The sequence below is a fragment of the Rhyacophila brunnea genome, unplaced genomic scaffold (assembly GCF_057557595.1).
Source record: "Rhyacophila brunnea isolate RB1 unplaced genomic scaffold, BYU_Rbru_1.0 scaffold_11, whole genome shotgun sequence".
Classification (NCBI taxonomy): Eukaryota; Metazoa; Arthropoda; class Insecta; order Trichoptera; family Rhyacophilidae; genus Rhyacophila; species Rhyacophila brunnea.
This window is the reverse complement of record NW_028232763.1, coordinates 33,807,640-33,828,857: the sequence shown is the minus strand read 5'-3', so window position 1 is coordinate 33,828,857 and position 21,218 is coordinate 33,807,640. Positions and strand designations below refer to the sequence as shown.

The window sequence follows — 21,218 nt, the reverse complement described above, 5'->3', positions numbered from 1 at the left end:
TTGCGATTTAAAAAAAACACCAATATTGAATTAGCGTCAGTCCATAAAACGAGAGCAGTTATCAGAATGAAATACAAGCGAATTCTTAACACATGTTTAAGTTTATCCCATATTCTTCCACACTCGAGATCGGTTATCTGTTCTCCACGCCCGTTAGGTAGGTATGTCAGTTGCCATTATTTATGAGTTCCCTCATTATTTACGAGTTATTGCTGACAATGAAAGCCCCGTCGAAAATCCAAGGACGAGAACTTTTTCAAAGCAGTTTTTCACAAAATTTGTTATTTTCAAAATTGCAAAATTTAGCATGCCATGCTAAAATTTGCACATTGTGCCACGTCGATTGAGACTTTATGAGTGCCAGTGGTTGAGGTTTTACACGTTTCCCTTGTCTCTCCAGAGTCACAGTCGGCGTCGCTCCGCCAGAGCCAGTCTCAGTACCGAACATAGAAACCCCTCTGCAGCTTGATAAACAGGTGGGGCACTGTGGTGGGTCGACGAGCTAAGTAAGATAAACACACACACACACATCATAAATGTCCTCCGATAGTAAAATAAGTCGCCTGCGGCGCTATTATACTTAAGATATGGCATTTTGACATTTGTGGTTGATTGATATAATGATAATTATTCACGTGTAGAATTTTATTTTATAATTATTTTTAGCGTGTGTGTGTAGTTCCTAAAAATAGTTATTTATTCAATATGGCGAGGAGTTGCGATTATTGCTTCATAAATTTAATGATGTCGAATGCCGTGGATAAAAGCGCGTTGACACGGCCCAAGTACGATCCAAGTACACTTGGACCGAGTGCCACCCAAGCGACAGCTTCACACTAATTATTCCTGTGCAAGCTACTCGGACCGCATCCTACTCATCCAAGTTAGCTTGGATATGATTGATATGAATAATTAGTATGAAGATGTCTCATACGAGTGCGCTTGGATGGCACTCGGTCCAAGTGTACTTGGATCGTACTTGGACCGTGTCAACGCGGCTTTAGTGGATTTATTTAATATCTACCTAATAATAATAATAATAATAATGATAATAATAAATGTGCTAACAAGGCGAGAGTATTAAAATTGACATTTTTATTGAGTATTAATCTTCAGGCACTGTGCACACTCACACAGTGCCTGAAGATGCCGAAAGGCGAAACCCGGGTCGTAAAAAATGACTCAAATGGAATAGTAGGTACAAAACTTAAATCCATTAGAATTTTCGTTAATCGTATGATATCATCTAGGTAAAATGTAAATCATTCAATCGGGCTAAAATATTTTAGAAAAAAGCTTGGAAATTGTTAATTTAGTTCTAATTATATTACATTTTGGTCCAGTGGGATTAGTTTTTTTGTTATATTTGAAAATGACAGTTCGTCGTGGTTAATTTTATGATAATTCTATAAACAAATAACTTTGTCGTGTTCCATAATAGAGGTTATTGGACACCCTCGAATAAAAAACGCAGCACCACCGTTGTAGCGGAACGCGGCAGTATGGGATCGCATACGCCATACAATATAATATTTCAATTTAATTCTTTGCGCCACTCTGCCATGCGCAATAAGAATTATTTTACCTTATCCAGCAGTATTGATTTGACGCGCGCGCCGCGTACTCGTGTGTGTAAAGAGGGAAAGATGAGTCAACGAATAACGAATCATAAATAGTGCTTCGCGGTCAGTGAGAGAAATAAAACATCTACAAACCGAAAGTATTGAATCGAACCTTTGCCAGTGAAGTAAATTGTGTCGATTTTCATTTATAATTCGTGCTAATTTCAAATTATTCCTTGGATAATTTCTTGAAAATCGCGACTGTGCGTAATAAATAACATTGTTGTTGATTAAGTAAACCGAGATTTCTATCCGTTATTATTTTTGTGTTAGTTTTTCGCGTGCGTTCTGTGATTCGGTTTTATTGTGAATTGAAAATTGTGTTTTACGGATTGAAGCGGAAGGATGTCGGACGCCAGGCCACTCAGTAGGCCACGAGATCATCTGCCGAAGGTCGCTTGCAATTTGACGCGCTTTTGAATTTTGAGCGCATTTCATATTTGCTGCAATATGGCGAAGGTAATGAATGCCAACTTAATTATATTGCATTACAATTAGAATTAATTAACCTTTGATTATAATAAAACGTACTACACCGGTGGAACTTCACCAACAATGCCCATATAAACGAGTATCCATTGCTAAACTACAATACATGCATTCACAAAGTACCTTCATCTAATTAAAATTGCATCCCAATTAAGATTTTCAACACCTCACTTCTCATATTGGTGTTACATGTCACAATTTGTACAATGTCATTGTCTGTTATTTGGAAACAAGTTAAATTTTGACGTAAAGCACTATTTTTAAAATAGGAACGAATTTACAAGAAAAACGCGCGAAACATCCAACCGCAATCATTATATTGGGCTGATTATTTCGATTGCAATGTTTTTTACAGCAAAATAATGTGATAAATGTGCGATTACAAATAATAATGCATTCAATACTGACGTAATACTAGATATCTAACTAATTAAGCTATATTACACAATATATTGAAGGCGATGAACAGAATAAAGGACCCACCGAATTCGTAATGACCGTGTATAATAAACATTTATGAAGCAATCTCATTAGCATGAAACTATTATTAATTTAAAACTTTGTAACAATATGCTGTAATTATTAATTTATAGCTGGCACTACGTGTTTTATGCCAACTAAATAAACTACATTCTTTCAGCTTCAGCATCTTTCAAATAAATCAATATTATTTGTTGTTTATCCAATTGGATTCTAATCGGACAGTACATTATTTAGACCAGATTTTTATTCGTAATGTTAAATGTATTTTTGAACACGGCAAAACATGAAATTATATAATAAGTAGGTATTAGTATATCTAAGTATTTTGTAATCTATCGATTGATTAAAGATAAATAGATAGGTAGTAAGTATTGTCGATTTAAAGATAATTTAGATTTTGTCTGGCGTATAAACAAGACAAAATGAAATAAAGCATTCTTTTGAAAGCCTGTCTACTAGATTTTAACTGAACTGTGTTCCGTCTAATGGAAAAATTTCCGATGCAAAAAATCAATTGACATGACCGCAAATCCTATCATTCCATGTAGGTACCTACTGAATACTTACTGAAAGTAAAATATTAATGTGTATCTGTATATTAACAAGTAGGTACATTATTTTGTACTTTATTATTAATTTGTATAGTACATTGTATGTACAATGTACTAATACCTACGTATAAAGACAGTGGCGGGTTTAGAGACCCCCACGATACAAACCAAAATAAAACCATTAATTCCAACTATATACCAACGAAGGTACCCACTAAAATAACAATGTATTTTCCTAGTGTCGAAGGGTGGATGTAGGCTGGTAAGATTCGACATAAATGGTTCGTATTCCTTTTTATTTAACTAAGCGATGGTGCCCATAGAACGCGTCGAGCGGGCGAAGTCGGCGTATGAAGTGTTTATTCATAACCATAATCACACGTCTCTCGCCGCGCATTACCCTTCACCTATGTAATAAGCGGCCCAAGCAGCACAAAATAATTATTATTACAGCGCCTCTCATAACAAAGCAATAAAAATATTATATTATTTCGGGGCTTGTAATTAATATTTACGACGACATTATTCAACCAGCGAAATATAGGACACGGAACAAAGAGTTCCCTGTTATTAAATAATTGCTTTTCGCCCGTCGATCGACGACGCCTCGAGCAGCGTAATTTTGGTAGCCGTGTTCAATGAATGGACTTCTTTGTATTTTCATTAAATCGTATCGCCGAGAAGCGAAAAACGGTGACTCATGCGGCAGGCGGGGCGCAAGGCATCGTCAAGTCCAGTGGGCGCTGGCGTATTTGATTACGTTGTATTTTTGATGATTTACGCGCCACTTGTAGAGATTTTGCGCGAGCGCCGCACTCGCTGCGTCAATGGGCTTCATGCCTAAGACTACAATTTACAGATTGTGTTGGTTAGTTTTTAAAAATCAATTAAACTTTGCCTAAACCAAACCATAATAATTATTGTATGTTACGGGCGATTCGACAAAATAGTGCACACTATTCCATTCATACTTATTTGTTTTCGTTAAATTAAGAGTAGGTACATAATATTATTATATGTTGTTGCTTAGTTTTTTTTTTAAATTCATTAAGCCCTGCCTAAACTAAACTTGGTTTTCCTTGAGTAATTGAATTAAAAATAACAATCATTATCTGTAAATTGTTGGCTTAGTAAGCTTAGTTCAAAGAAAACAAATACGTATGACTGGTAAAGTTTATTGTGGACTATTTATGTCGGATCTTAACAGCCTCATTGGTTTCTCCTCACTATCTAATTATTATGGAATATGCCATCGATGAAACATAACAATATTAGGTAGCGATTTTTTTCATGTACAAGTATGGTGATGTTATAATAAATGTCCTTTTGATATTAACTGCTTATTCTTTGAATAATATTATTCTATAATTAGTATTTACCGACAACAGGACTGTATCATGTGGATTCTGGATGATGCGTTGTATTAAAAAAAATGAGATGAATGACGTTTTATGACTTTTATATGGCATTGTGAAGATTTATAAGAAATGAGTAAATGTATCCACGTTCTTTTGGGACAGTTTTAATAATTTATCCATACAAAATTTACATACAAGCTTATTATCATCGTTTTGCAAAATATCAGCTATATAGAAATGCATAATTAGCTTATCATTAGGATTTTAACCGTGTTATTCAGTTTCATACCAAGTGACATAATCAAATTAAAACAGTCATCAATAAGATTTAAAAACCGTAACGGGTAAGGGGCGGATTTAACCAATAGGGGGCCATACTTACAGCACCAATTTGGGGTCCCCCATAGAGATAACAATTACTTATGGAGATAGGTAATAATGGCACCAGAACTTGCGTTTCGTAATTATTAATGTCTAAAATATTTTGTTAAATCGATGTAATAAGTGTACGTTGATTCATTGTCAATGCTATGAGTTTTCTTCCCCTTCGCCTACACCCTACACGTCAAATGATATGAAATAACATACTAAAATATTTATAATAATTAATTGCTTAATCTTCTGCAATGTTAAGTAGTAGGTATGTCACAGGACCGTTGAAAAACGTCCCGCTTTTTGTGGGATATCCCGTTGTTTAAGCAAAAATAGATTGTCAGCAACAGCAAAATTCACGATTATTCAACAAATACAAATAAGACGTTTAGGTTAAGGGCGGACATACTCAGCGTAGGTCAAAATGAAGCTTTTATTGCATTTTCAAAGCATGATCATGGACATTCCTTAAACGTTGTAGATAATCTATTTATATAATTTTGAAGCCTTATTATCCTTTATATTTATTTCAAACATTTGATGACTGCATAAAGTATTTTTATTACATAAAATAGTATTCTTTTAAACCTCTCTCTCTAATGTTTTAGAATATAGTCATATTTCAGTACGTAAATGTGCAGTGGTGTTAAGATTTTTTTACATTTATTAATTTTTAAACGCATTTATAAAACCATCAGTATAATTTACATCGACATTATTATAGTGAAATATTTACGATATAAAATTATGTTGATAATCTCTGTGATCCCAAATTTGACAAGAATTGGGCATTTTATTATTCAAAAAATGGGCAAGATTAACACATTTCAAGATAATTCTAAAGATACTCATTATAAGCTGTGTCTTTGACCATTCAAGTGTGATAAACATCCTACGAATAATGATTGCTTTATAATGATTATTGACCTAAGAATAAGGTAGTGTTTTTTTGAAATACGCCGGTCCAGGATCATGCTTTGAAAATGCAATAAAAGATCCATTTTGACCTACGCTGAGCATGTCCCCTCTTAAGATTATCGAAAAATCGACAATAAATATTGTGAAATATGCGATTTCCTTACTAAATTAATTCTGTGAAATACACGTTTCAGTATTTTTATATTTTTTAAACGTCGTCACAAATGAGTTGTGAATTAATAATTTTTGAATTAGGGGCCCGTTTGTTGTCGCATTCAGAGTACCTACTGGTAAATCCGCCCCTGAACCGGATGGACCAATGCATCAGAAAAGAGAAAATGTTGATTGAATTGAATATGTATGATTATGACCACAGAACAAAACAGAATAAAGATCAGGATACTAACATTTAAATCAATTTATTCGCCATCATTCTTCTCGTGGCGGGTCGTGGCTTCATCCATAAACTTTCTCCGCTTCGTGCGATCCAGCACAGTTGCTGTTCAGATCTCTTCATCGAGCATCCTCAAAATTCCTGTGCCGTAGTCCAGCCGCCTCAATCTCGGTTTCTCATATCTTCTTTTCCACCTAAGGTATGTGTATGTTTGCTTACTTCGATATAACGTACCTACGTGACTGTCATGTCATTAAAGATAAATGACGGCAGAGCAAGTCAAGAAAGGTGCATGGTTGCTACATCAGTCCCGTGCAGCATCGCTTCGGGACAAGGAAGTGTGGCACTAAAATCTTATCATTCTGACACGTTTATAGCGTATGGATGGCGGCTGTGTACAAACCGCGGCTGCATATACATGGCGGGTGGATATGGGTAAACTCAAATCATTGATCTTGTTCATTTATGTAAGCCAACGTTTCACCCCTATAAAGTTAATGTAGCACCTCAGTCCTTGTAACCAATGCATACTTATCCCAGAGATGTTTTAAAATAGTATGTGCACTATTAAGCGTATTACCTATATAAATACAAAATATTGAATCAATTGAATTTTGCGAGTTTTCCCACACACTGTGGTACATTTTTATAACGAATTCATATAGGTACCTACATACTTACACGATACAATTGAATAAATATTTATGGTAAGTCAAATACGACACCTGTTGTGTAAATATCATTAGAAATAACTCACGCATTATTTAGATTTAGAATAGTAATACTCGTAGATGGTCAAAACGTATAAACTTACGTTTGTTACGTATATGTGATTTATATATATATTTTCACAATCATATCGAATACGACTAAAATGTGACTGCATTTGTCCGTATCACACACAGTTCATCGCGAGGTATTGTATCAAAAGTAGATGGCTGTATAATATTGAGATCAAGGGAAAGACAAAAGAAAATCAGTAGGTACTTAAGTAAATTAGAAATACAAACATGTCGTATATTATATTTATATAAAAATCTGATAGGTGCTTGTCAGTATCAAGACAGTGGTACCTACCAAAAAAACGTTCTTGTTGGATCTAATAAAATTGAACATTACTGTCTGCAATGCTCCAAGTGGCTAACGTCTATTCCTCGTAAAAGCAAAAATATGTTAATACAAACCTAATAAAAACCTAAAGAGGCCCATAATATGATCCTATTAGGAGCGGACATGGTCAAAAAAAAAAGAAAATATTTACATAGTTAGTACGTCATACCTAAGTAATTATGTAAATACAATATGGTTAACATTTGGAGAATCGTAAAAATCAACGAAAATCTAGCACTTTCGGATCATCATATTATGATAATATGATGTTAAGTGCCTAGCAAGGTATCTTAGCGCCCGGGGCGATAACAAAAATGCGCTCCTTACGTAATACAAAACCTATGCACAGTTGTACCTAGAGTTGGGTTTCGGGAATTTCCCGACGGGAATTCTCGGGAAATTTTCGAGATTTTCGATCCCGAATCTCGATAATTGAAATTTTTAACATTTCGGGAAATCCCGGATCTCGAGAATCTTTTCTCGGGATTCGGGATTTCTTTATTATTAATAATTAATGATTGAAAAAACGGCTTTTCTATATGAAAAAAGTGGACAGAAAATACAAAACGTTCAAAGACTGATCGGGGTATTTAACACAATTAAGTCAACGTCGACTCAAAGTGAGCGCAATTTTTCAACATCAGGGAATTATGTGTGTGTTTTTTGAAATTCTATTTTAATAAGTAATGTTTTGAATTATTTTTGTTTTCATACTTCTATTTGTTTGTCTTCTTACTTACATATATGAAAAAAAACATATTTTTTTGGAATTTGTCTGTTTTTACACTGACTTTCGGATTTTTTACAGTTTTTTTTTAAAATTTCCCGATATCTCGAGAATTCTCGAGAACTCTTTTCTGGAAATCCCGAATCTCGAGAATTCAAAATTACATCATTTCGGGAAATCCCGAATCTCGAGATGGAGGTTTTCTCGAGAAATACCCAATTCTAGTTGTACCTACATATTATATACTATCTATACCTAATTAATATTAAGTTCACATGTGTTCGATTACCATCAATAAATTTAAACAGCACGGATTACGTAACTCATACACAATATAAATGTTTTAAAAATTGACGGCTTCCTTATGCCGTGTCCACACTGGCAACAAGTTGCCGGCAACCTCATTAAATTTTACGATAATTATCATAAAATCTAACGAGGTAACCAGCAACTTGTTGCCAGTGTGGACCCGGCATTAGGTTGTAAGTGTGTTACGCATCGTGTCAACTGTCTACACGTGTACGTCAAACAGTTTTAAATTTTTCACAGGAAGCATTGTTGTGACCTTTTTAATCTTTTCAAAAATATACTGCACAGAACATTTCTAGTTTTGAATCCTTCAAAATTATAGCATTTTTGGCCTATTTTAAAATTATATTAGGTACCTATAATAAACTGTTATAAATGTTTCGCGGAATCATTCGGTTGGCAACATTGACGTGATGTTGAAAAGATGTCCATCGGTGATGGATGAATCTATGCGCGCTAGCACTTTGGTCACGAAAAATGACTATTTTGAAACCGGTTTGAGGTAGACAATGGCGCAAGCAACGTATGCACTGCGACGCGTTCATCTAGCGAACGAAAAAAAATACCGAATGTAGACAGTAAGCTTTTATTTACAGCTGATAGCAAGATAAGTATTTACTTATGTAAGTTGTGGAATTTTATAATACATAATATTATAATTATTATCTTTTGTATCAATTAAAATTTGTATTATCGACATGATTACGATACAAATTTACATATAAGGAAGATTCAAAGAGAAATTTTCAAGACAAGAGATTGTTTTGAAGTATGTGTAGGTGTAGGTACGTAGTACCTTCTATGAGTGATGTAGAACATACGGACAGGCAGATAAAATATTTATTTTACTAAATTTGTTTACAAAAAGAAAGTTGTTTGGATTTGGACGAATTGCATGTGCTCAAATCTGACGCAACTTTATAGTCGTGACAACGAACGGTGAAGGATCGCGTGAATCATTAATTTAACATTAAGTTATTACATTGAAAAAAAAACTTAAGTACTTTTTGTAGTAGATGCATTAATTTGTTGGTTTGGTGACAATTTGTATAATCCATAATGTAGGTACGACTCACTCAGTGTGCGTGTCTATTTTTAATTTTTTTTGTATATATACTTACACATAATATTAAGTATATTAATTTTATCATTTTTATGACAGTAGTACAACAGCTTTTAATTAGCAACAGAAATGAAATAATCGCAAACACCCAGGATTTGAGAAAATCACATAAATATATTGTAACCTCATCGGGATCGAACCTGGAGTCTTCGGACGAAATACATACTCGGTTTCAGTTATCAATTGTGACGATACAGAAGGTACTTCTTGTATATACTGGACCGAAGTAATCGTAGCATTTATTAGTCAAGTTAGTAATAATGCACAGGTTAGTTCACATAATTCACAACCAGGGTTTTTTGAAGTTCTTTTGAACACTCCCTGCATGTGTTTGAAAATTTCCTTATCAATTGTGCCACGGTATACGTGTGCATTTTTACTTTTATTGTCAGGGGAAATTTCCAATCATTTAAGTACTCCTAAAATAGAGCTGAATTTAATCATATTTGCGTCATCTATGTGTAATTTGACTTGCATATTACATGTAGTAAGTAGCAGATAAGTTTGTATCTATATTGTTATCTTATACATCATATAGGTGCCCACTGTATCCAAATCACTACATTTAATGGATACAAAAACATTCACATCATTGATGAAAATATAGATATCATGTGGAATTAGGTAGGAATCGAAATGTACTTTCGTTATCTAAACAGATTATTGAAAATGGATGTCTGTCTGCATTTATAAATTGTTTACTGATATACGTATCATCTTGATAATAAGTATGCGGTATAGTGGTATTAGCCGGCTCGCACATCGCAACTCGCCTTGTGTGCCTGACGGCCATAAATCAAAGACTTCTGAGACTGCCGGCGAATGTTGTATGCTACAGCCTCGCACATCTGCCTAGCGGCAAACGTCAAACGTGAAAAAGGAGAAGTCTCTCGTCTGCCATTTTTATTGTGTTGATTGTATGAACAAACGTCAAACGCTCACCGCGATGAGCGAGCAATGACAGTGTAGACAGAGACAGAAACAGAAATGGCCGATGGCCGCAGGCTGTGCGCTTGCGCGGAGGCGACATTCCCGAGATCGACATGCACGCTTTGGCCAATGCAACTAGACGAATGTCGCTGGGTCGCAGAGTTGCAGTTGCATCGGCCAATCTGCGAAGGTCCATTTGATAACGTTTGTTTCTTGGTTTACGATGACGTCACATCGACGAATTCGTCGTAAGACGCATGCGGCGAGTTCTGATGTGCGAGCCCTCTTATACTATACCTCTCTCAGTGGGTACCTAGATCAGTGTTGCCATCTTTTTATATGCTGATTATAGTACAAAGCCGTAAAAATTATAGTATTTCTGTTAAAAATATAGTACAGGAACATCTTTCGTCTTGAATCCCTTCAAATTATAGTATTTTAGCATATTTGGCGTAAAATTATAGTATTTTACATTTTTCACCGAATCAAAATTATAGTATTGTACTATAATTATAGTACGGTTGGCAACACTGACCTAGATGTAGGGATTTAATATTAAACTAAAAACAAACAAATTCATTCAATTGTTTTTCACGTTATCATATTATATTCCAATGGTAGCTTTCACGTGTTTTAGATAACAAGCCTTATTTATGTGATCTAATCGATTTTTTTAGTAAATAATAATACACTGCTAATTAGACTGTACTATTTTACCAAGTTTTTCTTAGCTCGTATTCTTGTTTGTCCGGTGGTTGTTTATCCAGTACAAATCTTGCAATCGATTTTAAACTAACTTCCCGACTAGCTAGACATTTGAAACTTTTATAATATATCAGAACACGATGCCAATGCATTTTTAATACTTTTAGCAATCTTTAAGTAGAATTGAATTCATTTTCAGTTAATTCTGTTTTGTATGAAAAGTTATTTCGGAAGAAATCCGTAATCCAATCCACTATCATTAGTTGCTAAGGGGGTGGTACTAGCAACTAAATTATTAATATATACTTGCGTTACTATCGTAATCAAAATGACATTTCAGTATTCTATATTTGTTTGTTTGTTGCAAAATAGCAAAAAAAATGATTTGTTGACAATTGCCTTATTTGTTCTAAATTATTAATAAATAGAATTGTCAAGTTTATATGATTCAACAGAAAATTTAAAAACGTGGTATATAAAAAGTTCTTTTTATCTTGTAATTATTTGTATACTTATAATTAATAATTACTTACCGACTAAAGTTATTGTAGGTAACACAAAAATTATTATGACTAGGTTGATACTGTATCAATAGTTACTATAGACCCCAATAAGATTGTTTCTATATCAATATAAGGTACAAGTCCGTTTACTGGACGCCAAGCGGGTATAACGGCAATTTTCATAGCCGATTTTGGGAAAATTCGTTAATTAAAGAACTAACCTAACCTGACAAAAAATCCGGTATATCGCGTATTTTCAAAATTTGTTTGCAGCTGGCTTCCACTAAACAGAAAAGAACCTAATATAATAATAATACTTATATACCTGTTTTAACCTGTTATCAACCGATAAGATTAGATCAAATAACTGATATTACATTCCAACCTTATTTACATAATTAATATATTACAAACTATGGAATATTATCTTTACAATAATAAGTACCTACGCATACCTAAATAATTTATAATTTGTTCTTATCTACTTTCATAATAACCGAAATGATTGAATTTCTATACTGTATACTTGCGCAGTTAGACTAGACACTTTCTACCAAATGATTTTTTCTAGTGTGTATACGCATGAGATGTTTTAAAATTATGTATGTTCAATATTAGGTATGTATGTTTTTTAAAAGAATTCCTATAAGCCAAAGTCATCGCACGCCTGGAATCGCATCCAAATGTTGTAGTACAGAGAGGCTTTCGAAGTATAGTCCGAACGCGATGGTTATATTATAATAGTATATAATTTTGATTTAATGAAGAATTTAAATGTTATTTATATTGCAATAGACCACCTATTACAAATTATCCTATCTTAATAATATGAACTTAAAGAGCATTACCAGTACGTATCTAAGTATTAAGGTAAGTATACTTTGCTGCTTCCGTGGTTTCTGTACAAAATAAATAAAATAATAATTACCGTAAAAACGTGAAGATGAGAAGATAAAGGCCTACGTAAATATTATTATAATTTAAAATACTTATCTCGCACATTATTTGGTGATTATTTCGACTCAGAAATGCGTTGGAGAATAAACGAGTGTGTCCAAAACGGTCGAAATAAAATGATTAGCTGATGTTATTTGAAATTCATAATATTTAATTTTAATAGCTTACGCATCTAAGTATGGATGTCGAATTTCTGTAGGCGATGTTTTTACTATGTAAAAATGTTACCTACGCCTTGAAAAAAATACATAATATTATTACTTATTAAGACATGCATGTGTTTGCATTAGGACGTGTTGGTTACTATTCCAAAAATGACCGGTGTATTGTAATTTCGTCATCGCATCTTCATTTTGACTACATCGATAATTTAATTGAATGCGATGTTCTTTGTAGGTATATTCATAATAAGTTAGATCAGAGGTGGGGAACCTGCGTCATGCATGCCACATGCCATTAACTAAGTGCGGATTTTTGAATGAGTCCAAATTTTGCAGAGTACAATTACTATTCTTATTTTATCTGTAGGTACCTAAGAGCTCAAAGTCTGGAAGTCACATATTCAATATTTTGCAGGAGAGCAGTTTTAACATAGTAAATAGATAATCTAATCTATTTAAAATACTCACTCGCGTTCGGACTAAAACTCCGTATGTTGGACTTCCGCACTTTTGCAAATAATCTTTTTGCTATACTTAGCTTAAAGAAAAAAATGGCTTAAATTGGACATCCACTCTTTCAGCTCTAAAGTATGTATAATAATTGGACTAGAAGTAAGTATTTTGAAAATCATGTGCCATTGGACTCCCAAATTTTCAGCACTAAGAGAACGTGAATACACATTTAAATCTGCACAAGTGTCTCAAAAATTATAAAAATGTGACTTCCGCTCTAAGGTACAGTTTTAAGCACCTCAACATACCGTGAACGCCCAATTTAAGTGACAAAACTCCCAAGCTTGAGAAATTCACATACCTATTAGATTATGTCAATATATTGTACCTCATCTTGAATCGAACCCGGAGCTCCCGGGTGAAAGGTCTACGCATTATGCACTGCACTAGGAGGGCTGCCTAGCTATTAATATTTTTATGTTCTTCTTTTATTATTTAAATTTGATTAATTACTAAAAAAAGCAGTCACTACAGCTATTGAGGCATGTTGGTTAGGTAACTTTAAGATACTTTTGCCTATTGAGTGAAAGCCAGCGGCAAACGAATTTTGAAAATAGCCTATATACTGGATTATCTGTTAGGGGTTAGGTTAGGTTATCACTTTTAAATTCATGAATTTTGCCGAAATCGGCTATAAAAATTGCCGCTGTTCTCGCCTTGCTTCCAGCAAACAGATTTCTACCAACTTTAAAATTAACAAATAATAATTACAAGATAAAAAGAACTTTTTATATACCTACAACGTTTTTAAATTTTCTGTTGAATCGTATAAACTTGACTTGACTAGCTTAAACAGTCAAAAAAAATGTATTTGATAGAAATAATACTGAAATGTCATTTTTACATGTCATATTGATTTCCATAGTAACGCACGTATATATTAATAATTTAGTTGCTAGGACCCCAGACCCCTAGCAACCAATAATGCTGTCGAAATAACTTTTCATACAGAACAGAATTAACTGAAAATAAATTCAATTCTACTTAAAGATGGCTAAAAGTATTAAAAATGCATTGGCATCGTGTTCTAATATATTATAAAAGTTTCAAATGTCTAGCTAGTCGGGAAGTTAGTTTAAAATCGATTGCAAGATTTTTACCGGACAAATAAGAATACGAGCTAAGAAAAACGTTGTAAAATACACCGATATATTTTTTCTTACGTCAAATTACTACTGTAATGATGTATTGGCTCTTAACCCAATTATACCGTATTTAAAAATGAATATTCAAAAAAATAGCCAAGTGCTTGTAAGTCCAAGATGGCTAAATGCGACCTTCTAATATGAAAAGTAGATAGAGCTTTACTTATGATTTTTCGACATGTTTCATTTCTTGAGAGTCCAGAATTCTCGTAATCAAAAATTTCCTTACTGCTAACGCGGACAGTCGGTCCTCTTCTGATAAAACGTTTAAAGATATATATTTTGTCACCAAAGTTACTTAGTAATTATTATTATGCACCAAATATTATGATGGGTAATTTGTCTGTTTCAAATTTTCATTGTTCTGTCCAAAGTTTCTACGCGGATATTTATTTTGTAAACACATACAATGTCTGCTATTTAGTTTGTGACATAATACTGCAAAATAATAATACATTTAAGTAATGTTGGTACCTATGCAACTTTGGGTGTGATCTTTATCCAGGCTACGAGGAGTGTACTGTCTGCGTGATGTTACAATGCATATTATTGTGATGATGTGTGATGTCAGGATGTAACTCACCGATGACTAAAACGTATTTACGAATGATGACGTAAAATAGGTTGGTTATTTACTGTTGTTTCTCAAAATATTCTTCTTCAAATTATCCTTGAATTGTAGCAACGCAGCGGTGACGTATACCTACCGTCAAATTGGTTGCGCAACTCGGACTGGCGTTCACCATTATTGTCTTCATAGTTTGATCAAGCGAGCGTGCGAACATCAAAATACAATATAATATTCAACCTATTCAAAACCAAACGACAAAAAATGAAATAGTGGTTCTTGTTTATTAATTTATTGGAAGCCAGCGGCAAACAATTTTTGAAAATACCCGAATACTGGATTATTTGTTCGGTTAGGTTAGGTTTTTTGATGTCCTTGATTTTTCGTATCTACTAGGTGGTTGTTAGTAACTTTGTTAATATTGTATCCTTATTGAGAATCGAACCCAGTGCTCCCGGATGGAAGGTCAGCGCCTTACGCACTGCACCACGAGAGCCGTCGGTTAGGTTACCATGATTGAATTTATGAATTTTGCCGAAATCGGCCATGAAAATTGCCGCTGTTCCCGCCTGACTTCCAGTAAACAGACTTGTACCGAAATAGTTTATTGGATATATGTACATAATCGTTTGAGAAGCAGTGGCAATGAAATGTGTTGAGCACATTTTCACTCGTATTACTAAAAAAACCATAAAAATAATTTAATGTTATGTAGTCTCCACTGAATTGAATAAACTCAATTACTATTCGTGTTGGTTTTGAAAATTCAATATTAATTAATACATAAACCTCTTCAGTCTTCATAATCAGTTTTTCAATGGATAAATTTCGTTTGAAAATAATATTTTATATGTAATTTTAAGTTCACCTTACTTATATGACACTTTTTTTATTTTTAAATGTTACGTTTTTCGTCTGCATTATTAATTATTGAATTGGTATTGGCACCAAAGTATATGCGGCGGATTGAGGCTGGGCGAAGATTTTTATGATCAATCGGCCAATTTTGAAAAAAATATTCTTTATCTGGCGACGGGAGGGGGCGGGATTCACACAATGCGGCTATCGACGGTAGTTTATAATATTTATGTAATGAGGTGGTTAATTGTTACAATAAGTTAACCGTCTAAACTGTCTAAAAGTACTATGTTTTAGCAGCCCCTCTTTTGGCTGTGTAAACTTTTAGAGCGAGATAGACAGTTTTGGCAGTTTAGTTAGATGGTTAATTTATTGTAATAATCAACCGCCATGATACATATGTAATTATGATAAAGAGATCATATTTACAAGAAATGAAAATATAATTAATATTAAATTCTACAGGTTTTTAAAAAGGTTTGTCGATAGCTATTTCGGTTGTAACACCATTATCTACTATTTACGACTATTCACATAGGCCGTTTGCCTTTGCTTAATTAATTACTTTGCAAAGTATTAATAATATTAGAATTAATAATAAGTGTACAAATTCATAATATTGCTGGAACGAATAAGAAAATGTATTCTGTCTCTATCTATACACGTATAGTATTTAAGCAAAGGCAAACGGCCTATCTGAATAGTCTTGATAATGGTGTTACAACCGAAATAGCTATCGACAAACCTCTTTAAAAACCTGTAGAATTTAATATTACTTATATTTTCATTTCTTGTAAAATGGAATTCTTACAAGTAAATGCTAACTCAATTAATGATCATAATTATCTCTTTAGCCATCGATAGCCGCGATTTTGTCAGTCCCGCCCCCTCCCGTCGCCTTAAAGATAAAGAATATTTTTTCAAAATACAAAATCATTTTTCTGTGTGCGGCCCTGTGTATGAACTGTGAAAAACCAACCTTCGTAAAAATACCTCTGTACTATCACGATGCATAATATAGTTCATATTGGAGTGGAAAGTACCAACATACCTTATCAGTAAGTATCACCTTTAAAATCCGTGTATGGCTTGATTGAATATGTTGATAAGTCTACAAACACCAATTCTCAGGGCAGCTATTTGTAAAGTTGGTTTTCTTTAAGTTAAAGATCTGTTAAAATAAGCCGCCTCTTTGGATAGTTACAGTTTTGTATAAATACTATTTCAATGAACTAACACATAATATAATTACACTGCAACGGTAAGGTTTGTTCAATGTATGCGCAAAATAATTCAGCACACTGAACTCGCCGTTTTCTGTGCCAAGTTTGTTGAGGACAACCATTGTCGTTAAAAAGAAATCAGGTGAAAATGTTAATTTTTTATTGACCGCCAAAGCATCCGAGTCCACCTTGCCGCACCTCGAATAAACCGATCTTGACTGTGAACATGTCAAGAATAATAAAATATTATGCATGTCGATAATACAGGATACTGTCAAATAATCCGCTATGTTTAAGTACAATGTATTCGTAAGAATATTTACTATATCCACTGTAGATAACGTTGTATTTTATACTAACAATTTATCAAAGATTTATATTTAATAATAGGCATATTAATTATGTAATGTTGTCTCGTTTATTATTGAAGTTATACTTCTTTTGGCGCGTTTGAGAAGTGTATGTTTGGCGTGAGACACGTAACATATAATTTAGTTTTTCACACGAAAAAAAACGCACTCGATTGGACTCGAACCACCGATTGTTCGGTTATCAGTCGAACGCACTACCTTTACGCCACGGTATAGTACTTCGATGGTGACGATTATACAGTATAATATCATAGTTTAGAATTGTTCCGTCTCCTAGGCAGCGAATTTATTATTGTCAGCCATTTGCAATTTCTTACGTAAACAAACGATTAAACGTCAGAGTGACAGTTGGTACTTTAAAAATAAAAACAACGAGAAACCATTAAGTATATAATTTGGTAATATAAGTTAAAGTGTATAGAAATAAACCAACGGCGTTCCAATAAGCGGTCTTTTTTCTTCAGTGTGTAATTTAACAAGATAATTAAGAGCTAGTCAAAGAATCTACTTTATCCCAAGTTTTGTTTTTGTTTTGTTACACCAAAGAAGTATAACTTCTAACGCGCGTACATAAGTATACACCGATTTTTTTTCTTCGGGTGTCTTCTACTATACTCAATCCGCATTATAATGACATACCTATAGGTAGTAGAATATACATGCATTTCCGCTTTGACGTGCTGTGCAGTAGAGTAGCCAATATAATTTAGCGCAGTATGGCGAGGTATCCAATGGTGGTTCTTCACAGTGGCCCAAGTCGTGCGGATGTATGTAGTCACGTAGTGCTCACCATTGTGATGGGCGACATACGCGCAGCGGTCGAAATGGAAAATTTTACGAACCGAAGCGCTGAATAATTTTCCGAAAATATTAACATAGTTCTCTAATTTTATAAGTGTTAGATATTTTTTGTAATGTGGCCTATCTACCTCAGATGGTCAAATTAATTTCTCCACGAGACGGACCGATAATTTTAAGGATTTCATGATCCGGAACGGCGCTCCGGTGTGTTCCGGTCCATTTCGAGCCCTGCATACGCGTTGTAATAGTCCATGGGCGGCAATTGTTTGCCGTCTTTCGGCACAGTGTCGGTATTTCAACATGCATCAACGGGCGTCAACATTCTTCGTTATAGTGATATAATGGTATCAGATATTATAATTCAATGTGTGCTTAGGCATTTGGCATCGGATTGACGATTATCGGGAATTCCACTCTGGTATTACATACCTAATTATTACTTATCGTGGGTTGTTAGATAAATATATTATTTTTAAATTTTTGCACTTTTTTTTCGATAGGCAAAAAGGTGGCATTTTCACAAAATCTAGCGTTTTTTCCTGCCAAATAGCTTGTTTTCGTACCCCGTCTAGCATGTTTTTGTCAACGACAGTTGGCAACACTGATCAGTATTAATGTAATCTATGATAACGTTGATAACACCTCTCTGATTTATTGAATCTTTATTTGCACGATACGTTCGGACTCCATCTTAGGTGAATAATAATAGACATTCTGAAAACAGTAGGTAGTTATGAGTAGGAATAATAATATATTGATGTTTTCTTGTATTGTTTGATGTTTATCTAAAAAATCTTGCTCAATCATTTGAATTTATAATCATTTTATAATGTAAGATTCATAAAGAAATCTAATTCCTTTTATCTATTGAAATAATAGTCAGTACAAACATCATTCTTGCAACTTGCATGATGTTTGCAAATATAATACATTTTTTTGTAATTTTTCTCAATCGTCGACGCCACGTTTAATTGCGACAATGATTGCTGCATATTATTATTATGTTGATTCGTGAAGTCATGAATGATAATAAAAATGATTACAATCTCCTAATAAGTTTTGATAATAAAACACGGAGTAAAAACAGTATATATACAAGATAAAATGCATACAAAAAACTATTAACCCATAGGTGTCTGATTGTTTTAATATTTTTAACACTACACTAGTTCATGATGAAGCACAACGATAATAAAGTGTAGAGAAATAGTAGTGTAGTATGCCTAAGTAGTAGTGAAACAATCACAGATAACACACAGGTTTTGATAAAATCACACAAATGTATTGTGAGTTGTGACTTCAACCAATCCGTACGCACTGGACTATGATGTTCTTATTATTGTTTGTGATGAAAAGAGTGTAAACCATAATAAGAGAGAGGCTTATGAACTTTTAGTACGTACATATATGTACTATTATATTAAATCTTCTTCGGGGATTAGGCCGGACCGGCTTCAGGTGGTCTTCTAACTGTGTGCGTCAGAACCAGCTTGTGCAACCCACTAAAACGAAAAAAACTGAATTAGACATTTCATCAATAGGTATTAAATAAATATTCATTTTTTGTCAGGATTAAGATATATGACTGTCACTAAAAGTTGTCGTTTTGTGATACTACCATCTACAGTAATTTCTTGCAATCCAATAAAATAATTCATTATGAGTGCCATATTTGTCTTTCCACATAAAAATGGCGGACAAGTGATTCATCTGATAAATTATCAGGTATTTTTCTGAAACGATATTGAGTGTTTTTTCAAGGAATCCATAACTTTAACACTAACTATCTCAGAACTAAACAAACGGATCTTACTTGAGTATTGTCGGTAGGTACTTACCATTATTTATACCGCCATATTTAGGAAGTGACCTTTCGGTGTTATGTAAATATGGCGTATGCGATGTATATTGTGATTATTCATCTAAATATCAAAATAAAGAACATAACCGCCCATAAAACGCCACGCGCCACTCGGAAGGATCGGGACAATTTTTGATCAATAAGAAGGTTGAGAGATTCCTGCTTAATTTCAGCTCAATACATCACGTGACCACCACGGGTCTAATTTGGACTAGTCTATACCAGTGGTTCTCACGTGAAATTTAACTGTGGCCACACAATTAACATTGACGGTTCTATAGAAACGTCTGGTGGCCGCACGAAATTTCACTTTCGTTAAAAAAATTAAAGCTAGATTTTATTTACTGAACAAATGGATCAATTTATTTATAGACAAGTCCATTTAATAAAAGACATTTGAACATACATATATATTTATTTAAAGAATAATGCAAATGGAAATTCCTCAATACTCCTTTTTCCAATGCGAGCCGAATGGCTGCTTCTAAGCTTTTTTTTATTTATTAAGGAAACAAACAGTTACATATTGATTACAAAAATTTAAAATATAATAATGAAAAGTTATTGCAACCAGCAAAGTTTCCATAATCTGTGTCTGTCAACTGGCTCCGATATTTGTTTTTTATGAAGTGCAATTACACTGAATGATCTTTCACAGTATACAGTAGTTGGAAAAATCGACAATATTAATAAAGCATTTGTTGCCAATTCTTTGAATTGACTTGATTCTTGGTCAACGCATAACTTCGACCAAAATTTTTCAACCGTGGCATTATTAAAATAGTTTTTAAGTACTTCGTCATGACTCATTTCCAATAACGCATATTTAACGTTAGCACAGTTAATTAAATTAAATACTGAAAATGATGTTGGTGGCCACATGCCGGGCTGCACATGAAAACCACTGGTCTATACTATAAGTTATAACCCATACCTATAAATATTAACTGTCTTCTATTTTTGAAAATATTATAAACAGGTATTAAGGTACCTACTGAGATTACAAATAGGAAGTTGCACAGAATGACAGTGAAAATCTTAACAACAAAGCTGTCATAAAAAATAAAATAATGGAAAGCTTAGCCTTAAAGAGTGTCAGAAATACAATCTGGTGGCAGGTCTCCGAACTAAAAAAGATGCGATCGTGCCTCTGAATATTCTATCTG

General features: G+C 33.7%; 1 protein-coding gene across 1 annotated transcript in view; it reads left to right on the top strand.

The window, feature by feature from the left end:
• The first annotated feature begins 1,595 nt into the window (after window positions 1-1,595).
• Window positions 1,596-21,218, top strand: part of LOC147078637 (uncharacterized) — a 337,516-nt gene continuing 317,893 nt past the window's right edge. Inside the window, exon 1 of the mRNA XM_085960322.1 lies at window positions 1,596-2,081. Within this exon, the coding sequence (XP_085816448.1) occupies window positions 2,073-2,081 (9 nt within the window). The 5' untranslated portion in view covers window positions 1,596-2,072. The remainder of the gene's footprint in view (window positions 2,082-21,218) is intronic.